The 13093-nt window shown below is 33.4% G+C and overlaps 2 protein-coding genes across 3 annotated transcripts; both read left to right on the forward strand.

The window, feature by feature from the left end:
* Positions 1-429: 429 nt before the first annotated feature.
* Positions 430-1622, forward strand: LOC143629395 (uncharacterized). 2 transcript variants are annotated; one of them, XM_077098681.1, is made up of 4 exons: positions 430-779; positions 862-908; positions 1120-1296; positions 1379-1622. In XM_077098681.1, exons 1-4 carry the CDS (start codon positions 525-527, stop codon positions 1446-1448), a joined length of 549 nt encoding a protein of 182 aa, XP_076954796.1. In that variant the 5' UTR covers positions 430-524; the 3' UTR covers positions 1449-1622. The 2 variants fall into 2 exon arrangements, with proteins under 2 accessions (XP_076954796.1, XP_076954797.1); XM_077098682.1 differs by having other exon boundaries at positions 435-779; positions 1123-1296.
* Positions 1623-6694: 5072 nt separating this feature from the next.
* LOC143629396 (uncharacterized) lies at positions 6695-8691 on the forward strand. Its single transcript, XM_077098683.1, has 4 exons — positions 6695-6853; positions 7800-7917; positions 8009-8204; positions 8330-8691. Exons 1-4 carry the CDS (start codon positions 6702-6704, stop codon positions 8356-8358), a joined length of 495 nt encoding a protein of 164 aa, XP_076954798.1. The 5' UTR covers positions 6695-6701; the 3' UTR covers positions 8359-8691.
* Positions 8692-13093: the final 4402 nt, after the last annotated feature.

The following is a 13093-nucleotide window of genomic DNA, read 5'->3' on the forward strand; positions in this document are numbered from 1 at the left end:
TATATTTTTAATGTAAGTTTTCAATTTAATTAATATTTACTGCCAAGTGGTAGGGGACTTGAGTTATACGGTGGATACTTAAGTTCGAATCCCACTTGTGTCACTTTTGGGTGGATGTTGACAATGAATGATTTGATCTAGGCCTTGTGCAAAAGTTGTCAGTTCGAACCTTGAGGCTCCTCGGGTTTTCGTCCAACCATGTGTTACGCCAGAGAGTTATACTCTTGTATGGTGGCACAACGACTGTCAAGTAGTAGTCGGTGGTATGGTTTTTCGGAAGAATGCCCAGACCAAACTCTGAAGACAACTTTAACCTGGTTAAAAATAAATCTGAGTTTTAATAATGTATGGAAAATATTGTTGTTTATAGCAGCAAAATTTTCGTAACGAATAACAAACTCGATAACTTTCCACCGTTGGATCAATATAATATATATCCAACAATCTTCACTCTCTCTCTCTCTCCTCAACGGACTCCTACTACTCTTGGTCTTTAGTGAGAGAACTAACTGTGTGTGAGAGAGATGATGAATACCAACAACACCAACACCATTGATCAAATTCCAGCAATCAACAGCTCAAACTCACTCTCCGGCGTACGCCGAAGCCGAGACACAGACGCCTCAAGCTCCAATTCCAGTAAAAGAATAAAATTTGATTCACTTGTTGTAATTCAGCTCGAAAACGACTCGGAGGATAATGTAATTTCTTCAGCTGAATCCGGTGATCATATTATTACGTCTTCATGTTTACAGCATGATTTGAGCTTAGATCTGAAGGTATAATTCAAATTCAAATAAAATTCTATATTAATTCAGTTAATTATTATTGTTAATTAATTATATGAACGTTTAATTGCAGTCTTTCGTAACGGAAACCACCTCCATGTCCAGCAATGACGGTTTCAGGTTATTAATTTATTATAATAATAATTTATAAATTTATGAATTTATAAATTTCTATTTAAATCGTCTTTAATTAGTGTATTAATGTGTATGAATTAATGTGAATTTACTTATCTCTTTCACTTTCCGTAACTGAACAGATTCTTAATTTCATATTCACTATATAAAAAAGTTAAAAAACCTTCATGTTAATAATATGATTAATAATTTACAGCAGAGAAACGAGTTCTTCAAGCGAGATTTGTTTAAATTCAGACGAAATGGAGTCATCTTCAATGCTGAAACCGAATCCACCAAGTCATGATAAACAGCTGAATAATCCTACAGCAGAAGAGATCGAGGCGTTTTTCGCAGTCATGGAATCGAAAGAACATAAACGATTCGCTGATAAGTAAGTATCCATCGATTTAAACAGTTTCGCAAAACCTAATTGCATAATATAATTATTAATTACAGTGTTGTTTTGATCTCAGATACAATTATGATATCGTGAATGACGTACCAATGGACGGTAGGTACCAGTGGGTTTTATTGAAGCCGTAATTGTGGAAATCAAGCAGGCAAGCATGAACATTGAACCCTAATAATAATAATAATAATAATAATTTCCTACTGTCACTAATTTTTGAAATTCCAGTTTGTTTAATTAGTTATGGCAGTTACAGGAAATTATATATCCTGTTTATTATTATTGTTATTAATATTATTATTATGTATAGGCAGATCATCAAAATTTCTAACTATTATCTTTGAACTTTGATTTAATCCTTAATTTGTCATACAACATTTTAGAAGGTTCCTCTGCAACTATCACTGTTGACTGTCAGTAATTTTTTGTGGGGTATGTCCTTATGGCTAAGGCTGAGGGGTGTGGGCCGCTAACCGGGGCGCTAGAGCCTCTCCGCTCGCGCCCTGGGGCGCTAACCCCACACCACCGGGGCGCGAGCGGGGCGCGAGCGCAGAAATACAGGCAGGCGTGAGGCTGGTCGCAGGAGAAGAGAGAGAAAATGGACGTTGGGAAGGTAAAAAGAGCCGTTGGGAAGGGATTAAATTAAAAAAATATATATTTTTTTCCTAAATAATACCACATTTCATCTATAAAATACCTCATTTCACCCATATCAATCACCACAACTTCAAAATAAAACCCAAAATCAACCTATCTTCCCAACTTTTTTTTTTTAAAAAAATGTCGTCGTACTCGATGATCTTGTATTAGATTAGTGTTATTATTAAGTATTATTGTTTGTTTAATTTTTAGTATGTTTTTTTTTGTAATTTGAATTTTAAAAAAAAATGTGTGTTTTTTTAATAATTTATAGGTTTTTTTAATAATACGTTGTTTGAATATATTTATAAAAAAATAAAAAAAAAATTCGCTGGAGCCCCTGCTGGAGCCCCTCCACACCAGGGCCAGGGGCTCCAACACATCCTTATCCAGTTTCTCTCTCTGCCACACGTCATAATATTATTGGCTGGAGCCCCCACTGGAGCCCCCATTAGAGCCCCCACACCCCTTAGCCTAAGCTAAACATAGGGATTTGAACCCCTCTATATTAATTACTGTGTCAGAAGATACAATATGTTCATGACTAATTTGTCCTTTTTCTTTATCGGTCCAAATAAGTTACTATTTAACCCAAAAAAATTTCTCACCCCATTTTTCCCCTTCTTGTCTGTTGTTGTTGATCAATTAATCAAGATCTATAAAATTCATTTCTAGGCATTTTGTAAAATAATTAATGATTAGGCTGTGTATTATGGGTTAACTAAAAGAGTTCTAGTGAAAACGTTACATCACTGCAATGCAGATAGTAAAGTTTTAATTAGCTAATCCTTAATTATTTAACTAATATTTAGATAACAAATTTCAATAAATAAAATAAACGTGAGTGTATCTGCATATGTTTGGTTAGTTTAAAGTAGTTCTCACCCACCAAAAGAGGGAGTTAGTGGGATGGTACCGGAGGGTAAAAATCGGTTTGGCGCCGGAGTGATAATTAATGGTGGCGGTGTTGTGGTTTGGGACCGATTTTGGCTGGTGACTTTGCTTTTGGCGCCTCCTTGACGTCTCCACAAAGAAAAGCGTAACTAATGACCGTATAATTTGAGAAAATCTAAATTTTCCTATCTTGTCGCGTTTACTAATATTTTGATAATATGATAATATGTGATTCATCAATTGTGTGTATGAAAAGTTATAATCATACTATATAGTATTCCATTCTAGGGAAGGTAGGGTCCATTCAACTAGCTTTTGGATCTAGATCTTAATCATACATTGGGCATGTTGCTCTTTCTACTACCTTCAAAAGTTGAATCAGATCAATGTATGTTGCGTTGCGGTCAAAGATGTATATGAAAAATATGAGCTGGTCAGTTTGGTGTGATCAAGCTTTCAGGGTCACACTTTTTTGCATTTTGAGTTAGTTATCCTTTTAGAATCCTACTTTATAGTACACGTCAACATTGTTTTGTGCAACTCTCCAAAGTTATTTTTCTTTTTTAATAGAGGTAATATAAAAAAACATAAAAAGAAAAGGTTTCATTAGAATTTTCCACAACAGAATAAAAGTCGATGCAAAAGTGAAAATGATAGTTACTAGATTGGCTTGGATTTATTGTTCCGGTCGGACTCGGATGCATAAAGATTCTTATTAAACCAAAATAAATCGTTTGTATTTGAATTGGTCGTTGAAAATATATTGTTTGTATTATTTACCGAGTTTGCTACTTCAGGTCTTATATTTAGTTTATCCCGGTCTTCAGTTATAATCCAATATCCATACCACCTTCAATTTTCGTTAACATTGCAAATCCGCACGAATATATAAAGATGTTTCAGGTATTGTTACAAAATAAGAATTCTGATATTATACTGGTTAGTTGATAAAATTTTGTTAATATGTTTTTTACTGAGTTTGCTACTTCAGGTCTTATATAGTTATATTTTGTGTATTCTGGCCTTCAATTATCCATTCCACCTTCAATTTTCGTTAACATTGAAAATCCATACCAAATTACCAATATATAAGGTATTTTCGTATTTTGCTTGAAAATATGTTATGAATTTTGATATTATACAGTTTGTGAAACTGGTCCGACAATGAATTGATAAAATTAAAATATTGAACTGCCACTTCTCTTAGGATTCCTTGAGTGATCATTTCATCAACTATGCCACCTTATCTTCTTTAGAAATTATTTAAATCGATTTCCATACATAGCTATTTCCAAGAAGGTGAAACCAAAAGTAGTTTGGTCGGAGGATACTGCTAAACACTAAAATCGAAACTTGAATGATGACTAAATTTGAATATTTTTATATGGTTGCGGTTACATACGACATTTACAAAAAAGTATTAATCGAACTGATATATAACAAACCATTTGAAATTGTGCTTAATTATTAACTATTAAGCCAGTTATTGCATTAAAAAAAAACTTGGTATCACTAACAATGACAATCGAGAATTTTAATATACAGTAAGCCCCAAATATGTATTAAACATTTAAACTTTACCCAGTTAAGCTTGACTTATATATATAAAGTCTCAGTGTTTAGTAGCTATACCAATTTACACAATTTACCGATAACGAAAACTGAAACTTTTCAACTATGAGCTAAAAGCAAATTAAACAAACGCTAATCTTGACTCATGACGGAATGAAATGCGTATATACATAATTAATTTTCTATATGTTGCGTCAAAGCACCGTAAAGAGTGAGAGAGTGGGTATAGTTCTTATTAGTCATTTTCATTTTTAATTTCCAAGTATAGATGGTATTGTACTATTGTTCATTTCATATCCTTAGTTACCGATATGAACCAAACATGTTAAAGAAAGTTACAAAATAGCAGACTATATGATATATCTACACGAGGAAATCTAAAATATGTTCGTTTCACATGACTATTTGTACAATTATCAAACGTTGAGAACCAACGGTGTAAAAGCTGCAAAGTACATGAACCAACCAAGAAATTAACTAGAATACAAATAAAAAATATTAAATCACTAATATTAAAATGAATCAAATTGTTATGTATTTTATTAATAACAAGTCAAATGAGTGTAACGGCCCAAACTCCAAACATGCTAAAAGAAAGTTACAAAATATGGGGGACCTATATCTATTTAGAGGATATCCAAAATATGTTCGTTCCACATGTATATAATCTATCTATTATATAGATATCAGGATACAAATATACAATATTAAAATCATTAATATTAACGTTGTGTTCCCGAGTTAAGTTATTGATAAAAAAGAAATGAAATGGAGGAAAGAAAAAAATTATTGTGTTTCAGAAGTTTTATAAAGGAAGAAAAAGAAAGAAAATGAGAAATGATGTTCCCGAGTTTCATTAAACGAAAGAAAAGAAAACACATGGAAGGAAAATACGGAGAAATAAATAGTAAGTTGGAATGAATTGTTTTTTTTTTCTAATTTGGAAAGAAATAGAAAGAAAAAAAGGAAAGGTAAAAGGGGAAATATAATAAAAGAAGTTTTTTTTCTTTATTTTCTTTTCTCTTATTTAATTGAACTCGAGAACAGAGTGTAAAGAATCAAATTGCATTGTATTTAATTAACAAGTCAAACGAGTGTAACAAACGGCATTATCTATGTAAAATATAATTAAGTAAAATTAACTTAATCTGATTAAGTCACTAAATAGATAAACAAAATAAAAAAAATAAAAAAACAGTCTGCTAAATGTATTTACGTGTTTATAACCTTTATATTCTCTTTATCAAATTCTTAAATTAGCCTAATCCATCAATCTAGATTAATACTTTGCTTTAATTTTCAAATATGAAATATGAATATTGAAAAGAATATAAAATTTTATATATTATTAAAAAAATAAGTAAAGTGAAAGGGGGACAAAGAGAAGATGTGGATGCACGTGGTGTGTGGTGCTTGAGATCGTAATGCGTCGGATCCGATGCCAATTTTTATATAATAACTACAAAACCGAGATCGGCAGCTAGAAAGTGAGAATGTTGCTATGCTTTTTCATCAAACCAACAAACTCTTCCCGTACTACTTTTTTTTTTGATACATTTGATTAATCAATACTTTAATTGTAATAAAATATTTGGTATGACTTGATCAAAAAATTCACCAATAAATAAAAACTAGAAAAATACTATATGTCAAGCTTTAGTTGAATGGGTAGTATTACTCTTCTCGAGCAGGTAGCGGAACAAAAGATGGTATAATGAGATTACAAAAACACCCTTATTTTTTAGGCAAATCGGGGGTTGTATATCTTTATTATTTTATAATTAAGATACATGTGTATCATTTCCTACTTTATACATGTTATAAGAATTCGCTTTTAAGGATCTTGACAAGCAAAGTAGTTATATGGGTCCTAACATAATCTACGCAAACATACTTCTCTTCTTAGCTATGCGAAGCACACTCATGAAGTTCTTACTCAAGCCGGTTTACTTGACTCAAAACATGTGGGCACCCCTCATATGATCTCGTAAGTAGGGATGTTCAATATTCGAAAAACTTGTTACTCGTTTCGAATCACACTTGAATTTGAAGGGTCGACTTCGGATTTGATTTAGTAATTGAATTTTGAACCGAGCACGTATTTAAGATTTTAAAATTCTCGTTTCTATTAAGAAAGCCCATTGGGCTTGACGAACATAAACATATCATATCCAGTGGGCTAATTACATGAACAAGTTGTCTTGTTATTCAAGTTCTTGGTTACACCGTTACAGCAATCAACGATCTTCATCACACACACACACACACACACACACACACAGATGGCAAGAGAAGTATCTGAAAGCTGTATGGACACGTTATTAACTGAGATCGTATCCTCTTATTCCACCAGATTTTACGCCAACAAGCCCGAGCTTGCTGCTCGCCGGCTCGAAGCTATCGGCTACCAGGTCGGCCACCAGCTCGCCGAAAGGTATACACAAACTAATTTCAACCTAAATTCATCATATATATACCTGTAATTGTTCTAGTTTACAGCACTATACATCAATTCCATTCGTTGATTTAATCGTATTTGTGTTTATCTATCTTAAACTTTTTGTTTAATCGTATTTGAACAACAGCTTGTATGTCTAAGCTATTGTTACTTCCAGTTAGGATGCTAAGTTATTGGATTTTAAGAATTGATAAAAGTTAGGGTTCGTATGTCACATGTCTTTGAATTTTAGGAAAAAAGACTTCCCTAGTAAGGCAGGAAGTTCGTTTATGTTCGTTCATTTAATACATGAACAAGGAAGTTTGTTCGATTAACTAAATAACTCCATGCTCGTTCAACTATGTTTGTGAACATTCGATAAGGTGGTCGCTAATGACTGTTCTAATCTTGTTATATAGATTTAAGAAAAAAATATTAATCATTATACGAAAAGATATATGTGCATTATGTGACTAATTTGTGTGTAAAATTAGCATATGAATATAAATGTTAAATAAAAAACAGCACATACTTGGTAGCTGAAGCGAATTGTTGACGCTGACCATTTTTAATTAGCCAAATCAAATAAGACATTGTGTGTGTTCATTTGTGTTCGTGAACAGTTCATTAACAAGTTCGTTTCCTTAATGAACGAACACGAACAAGAAGTTCCGTTCGATAGGTGTTTGTGAACCGTTCGTTTGTCTGATAAAAGCTTAATGAACGGATACTAGCAAGACCTTGTTCGGTTTGTTTCGATTACGGCCCTACTTCTAGTGAATGTCCTTTGAAATTTAAACTCCTCAAATCATCTAAATCCTTGTTATCTTGCATCGAACTCACTATTCAGTTATTAAAATAAACATAAATTCTAAACCTAGTTAGTGCATTCATCTTCATTTCTGCACTAGATTGAAAGTTGCTGAGTTTTGATTCTGGTTAGGTATACAATGGACCGTCCACGGTTTACTGATCACCTAGAGGCGATTAAGTTCATATGCAAAGATTTCTGGTCTGAGCTTTTTAAAAAACAGATAGACAATTTGAAGACTAACCATAGAGTAAGTATATTTCAGATCCCAAATTTTACAAACAGAAGTTATTATGCTTTGCGAGCAATGGATTCTTATTATTTATTTGTTTTTGTTGCAGGGTACGTTTGTGTTGCAGGATAATAAGTTTCGCTGGCTGTCACGCGTGTCACCAGATCCAGCAGTAGAAAGTTCTGATGCTACTCAAGATACTACTAGCATGCATCTGTATTTTCCGTGTGGGATTATAAGAGGAGCACTTTCAACTTTAGGGATTCCTTGTGCTGTTACGGCTGATGTTTCAAGCCTTCCTGCGTGTAAGTGTCATTAGTCTTTCCAACCGAAAAACTTTAGGAAGCCTTAAAAGAACATGGGCCCTATATGGTCAAATATATCTGCATTACTAACAAGATGGCTTTTATTCTCATGAATTGATTTGCAGGTTCATTTGTAATCCGAATAAAGGTGTAGCAATCTTACTACAAGAGTTAAAGTGGACCGAAAGGTATGAGTTTTTCTGATCTTCAAACCAAGCACTGTAGTTTCTGATTTTCTGTCATGATTATGTAAACAAGTAATTTAGATGTAATTAGAAATAGGTGAAATTTCCCAAATAAATGTATTCATAATTCATAAGAGATGTAGATTTGTGGGAACTCACAGAAAATAATTTCTTCTTGTCAGCTCGGATTCGGATGTCTGTCACAAAGTGTTTTCCGCATCAATATATATCATAGTGGTGGGCATTTTTGACATGACTCAAAAAGAATTAGGTTTTGGTTGGGATATTTGTATCTTTAAAAAAAACGGGTTGTGTTTGGGTTCACATGTTTTGTTAAATGGGTCGTGTTCTGTTGACTTTTTAACCTGTTTAACCTATTGATTTATAACACGCCAACCTGGTCAACATGTTTACTACTTGACAAGGTCAACTGAACATGTAAAAAAATTGGTTAAACGGGTCATAGTGGCACCTGTTTTAATAAACTGGTTGTGTTCGGTTGACCTTTTTTACATGTTTACCAGGGCGACCTAGTTAACACGTTTATGACTCGTTTAACCCATTTTTAAACCTGTTTACCCAAACAAGTTCGCAGGTTTGACATGCTTAGATAAATGAGTAAACAGGCTGTGCCGGGTTACACAATTTTAGGTATGGGGGTTAGGGCTGTTATTTTTTACACGAATAAAAAATATGGGTCGTGTTCGGATTGAACATTTGACCCACAAGCCCGCAACCGTCAACCCGACATGATTCACACCCATATTATACTGTTGGCAAAATGTGTGGGCTAGGTAATGGGTCAGAGGGGTTACTTTTAGTAAATGTCTAAAAAGATTGGGCGGCCCTGTTAACATTTTATGTTTAGACTTCAGTTATTCTAGTGTTAAAACAATTGATGTTGAAATATAACTTTTAAAAACTAATTATTATGCATTTGAATATGTTATGAAGAGTATTTCTTTTTGGTTAACCCATTTTGACTCTTAAAAGATAAAACTTTACCTAAACCGACCATTTGTTGATAGATGACATTAGGCGCCTTTTTATAACCATGCATATGCCCCGAAATGCCTTGTTGAGTCTGGCTACTCAGAAACCAGTTAAGACCCGCGGCCCAAACTAGGACCGTCCTAATTCATGAACCTGTAGTTTATGGTTCGGACTAAGATCCGCCATTTATATAAATAAAATCATGGCGTTTGATTTAATCCGGTCCAAACCTAACTAAACACATTATAACTGCTTTAAAACATCATAACACAAATTCTAGAATTGTAAAGAGTAAATCTCACAAGATATATAATGCTTTGGCCTTTGGGTGAATATTTAAAAACCCGTCTTTAACACTCTTTTATTCTCTAAGAAACATGCTGATTTGGGGTGAAAAAAATAAAGACTTCCTGGTTGGTTCACTTAAGTCCTCACAATATTGGGAGGCTCATTACTTCAATTGCGATAATGAAAAATCATTTAATTTAACTCAAATTATACTTACGCAATTTGTATTTGCTCAAATTAAACGTTATTTTTATTGAGCTTAAAAGAAGTCCAAACGGGTTGTCACCACCCACCGCCATTGTTTATCGCTATCATCTACTTGCCTTCGTCAAAGCCACCATCAACAACACCATGGTCGTTGCCACCACCTTCGCCATTGCGGAGAAAAACAAATGTGTTTTGTGAATTTGTTGAATCGATTCAATATGAAGCAATTAGTGCTGAATCGTGGAATATGTAACATAAACAATTCATCAATCATGAGTTGAAGAGAATGCGAATTGAACTGCATTACTTTCGGAATAAGAACATTGCATAGGGTTTTGCTGATGGATTGCGAACTGAATCGACTATACTTGATATCGGGTGTTTAGAACGTATGCTTTATTCATGTTTTTTGGGTTGATCTGAAACCTATAAAGCAAGACCATCAACCAAACCAAACTACTACCACGATGGATCTACGGTGTCTCAATTCTAAACTTTAGACAATTTTATCAAAACGGAATGAAAATAATAAATCTAGCATTGTTACAAGAAAATGAATATATAATTAGCATGCATTATATACTATATTAATGCGAAGATGTCGGTGCCACAAGAATACCTTTTAGCACCAATTTTTTGACCTTGTTTTACAATTAATTACAACATAAAAGCAAGTTGATAGTTTGATTGGATGGCTCTAGCTATTTTTGGTAACTCTTCTAAAGAGTTTCTGTATGAGTTCGAACCACCTCGGCAATGTTTTGTTTTTTAGTTATCTTCTAATTGTTATAATAACGCTTCATTTTTTTTAATCAAATTCCTTTCGCTACAAGTTTTTAGTTGTTTTTTATGTACTTTTTATTATCTATTTATACATAAAAGTATGTTTTTTATATATGATATATAGTTGTTTTTAGGTTTAGTTCCATACTTGTAATGAACCTAACTGATACCAAACGAATTCGCGTCAATACGCTAACGAAATGCCCGTGTTTTTTTATATATGTTTACTTGACGAAATTCGTTTTGGGTTTTAGTTTCGGTACCATAACAAACGTAGCCGATGTTGCTCGAATTTGCATTGACTCGCCGCTGCAATGTTCGTATTTTACCGATCGAATAAGCATCGTTTTATTAAAACAATGCTTATTCGGTCGACAAAAGATGGATGTTGCAGCGACGAGTCAATGCGAATTCGAGCGGTTTTAAATATGGTTTTTTTTCGTATCATAGGGTATATGAATTTCAGTCTTATTTTGGGCATCTATTAATTTACTTTTAGGGTTTAATGCACGAACTTAGTCGAAGGTGATCAAATTTGTCACTTTGATTATAAGTTCTATGTGTTACGATGCTCTTTTGGGTGTTTACAAACTTAATATTTATTTAGTCTTGGTGTTGTAACAAACTTAAGCGACACCAACATGAAATTGTGTCCCGCCACCGCAATGCGGATGGTTTGCTCATTGTATAGATAAATAGTGAAGCTTGGCTACACTGAATTATGTGGCACCGACAACTTGATATTTATCTATAGTATATAATATATGTTTTTTTGTTTTTGTAGTTTCGGTGTAGTAACGAAGGTTATTAAACCGAAAAAATCCACATCGGCTCGCAGCTGCAACGCTTGAGTGTTACAACCTTATAAACATCATTTTATAAGTTATACAAGTTTTTTTAGTTTTGGTACCGTAATGAACATAACCAAAACTGAGGGAATTCGCGTCGACTCGTCGCGCAACGCTTAGGTTTTACCGGCCGAATAAACGTCGTTTTAAATATGTTGCTTTTTAGTATCATAAGCTATATGACTTTTTTGGGCATTTACTAATTTAATTGTTGGGTTTAGTGCTAGCACCGTAACGAAGCTAACCGATACAGAGCTTATTTGTGGCTCATTGATCATAAGTTATAAGTGTGAAGATACTATTTTAGGTGCTCACAAAAATATTTTTTGAACTTAGTGTTGTTGTCAATACGAAATTAAATGACACCGACCGAATTTGTGAAATTGCACTGACGCCACAACGCGGCGGATGTTACCTAAGTTTTAATTAATAATCCTTGATTGTAGCTTTCCATAGTTATCTATGAAGTATAATATATTAGTAATTGTCTAATATATAATGATACAAATACTGAAAATATAATAAAAAGCCACAACTTTTGTTCAAAAGAAGCAAAAACTTCTTATAGAATCTTGGCGCAAAACAGAAAATAACCAACAAATACGAATGTCGTGTTCAGTTCATGTGTATGATATAATTTGGTTTTGAGTCGTGTTCAGGTTCGCTAGAACTACCAACACAAGAACACGAACCGTGAAACAATCTTTAAAAAAAACAAAAAACAAAGAAAACAAAAGAAATCCAAGTGATACCTCGGTGCTGGTTGTGCTTTAGTTTTGAAAGGTTGATATAGTAAAGTTGCCTCAACTACCACCATCTGGTGTTATTTGGTCATCTTTTCGGAACCGTAATACATCTTAAGCGACTATTGAATATGAAAAGATAATAAAAAGTCAACTTTTGTTTCAAAGAAGCCAAAACTTCTTATAGAATCTTGGTGCAAAACAGAAAATAACCAACAAATACGAATATCGTGTTCAGTTCATGTGCACGATATAATTTGGTTTTTGGTAAAATTTTTGGGTTCGTGTTAGCTGGACCTACCAACCCACGAACACGAGTACACAAACCGATCTTCAACATGTTTTATAAAACAGAAAAAAAAAAGAGAGAAATCCAAGTTATACCTTGGCGCCGGCTGTGCTTTAATTTTGAGAAGGTCGATGTAGTAAAGTTGCCATCTGGTGCTATTTGGTGATCTTTCGGATCCGTAATACCTCTTACGTGGCTATTGAACACCTCGAATCATCCGAAATAAATTGGTCCCGAAACTGGGTCAATGGTGAAAGTAATACTCTTTTAACATTTATCAAACTTGAATATATAGAAACAAAGCAGCTTGTCAAAGTATATATGTACACAATTAGTAAACTTTGCCAATCTAACAAATTCCACCATACCAAACTGAAACGACTAAAAAGAGTGTCAAGCTAACAAATTTAAGCAATTAACAGTAAGAAAACCTCAAAAGTTTAATACATTATTTGTTCAAAAGAAGCCAAAACTTATTATAAAATCTTGGTGCAAAAGATATCGTATGTCACTGCTGTGTTCGTTAACAATTAGATTTGTGTTGAAGGGCAGT

Source organism: Bidens hawaiensis, unplaced genomic scaffold (genome assembly GCF_021521415.1).
Source record: "Bidens hawaiensis isolate Kalapana, Puna unplaced genomic scaffold, B.hawaiensis_p1.1 tig00005195_1, whole genome shotgun sequence".
NCBI lineage: Eukaryota > Viridiplantae > Streptophyta > Magnoliopsida > Asterales > Asteraceae > Bidens > Bidens hawaiensis.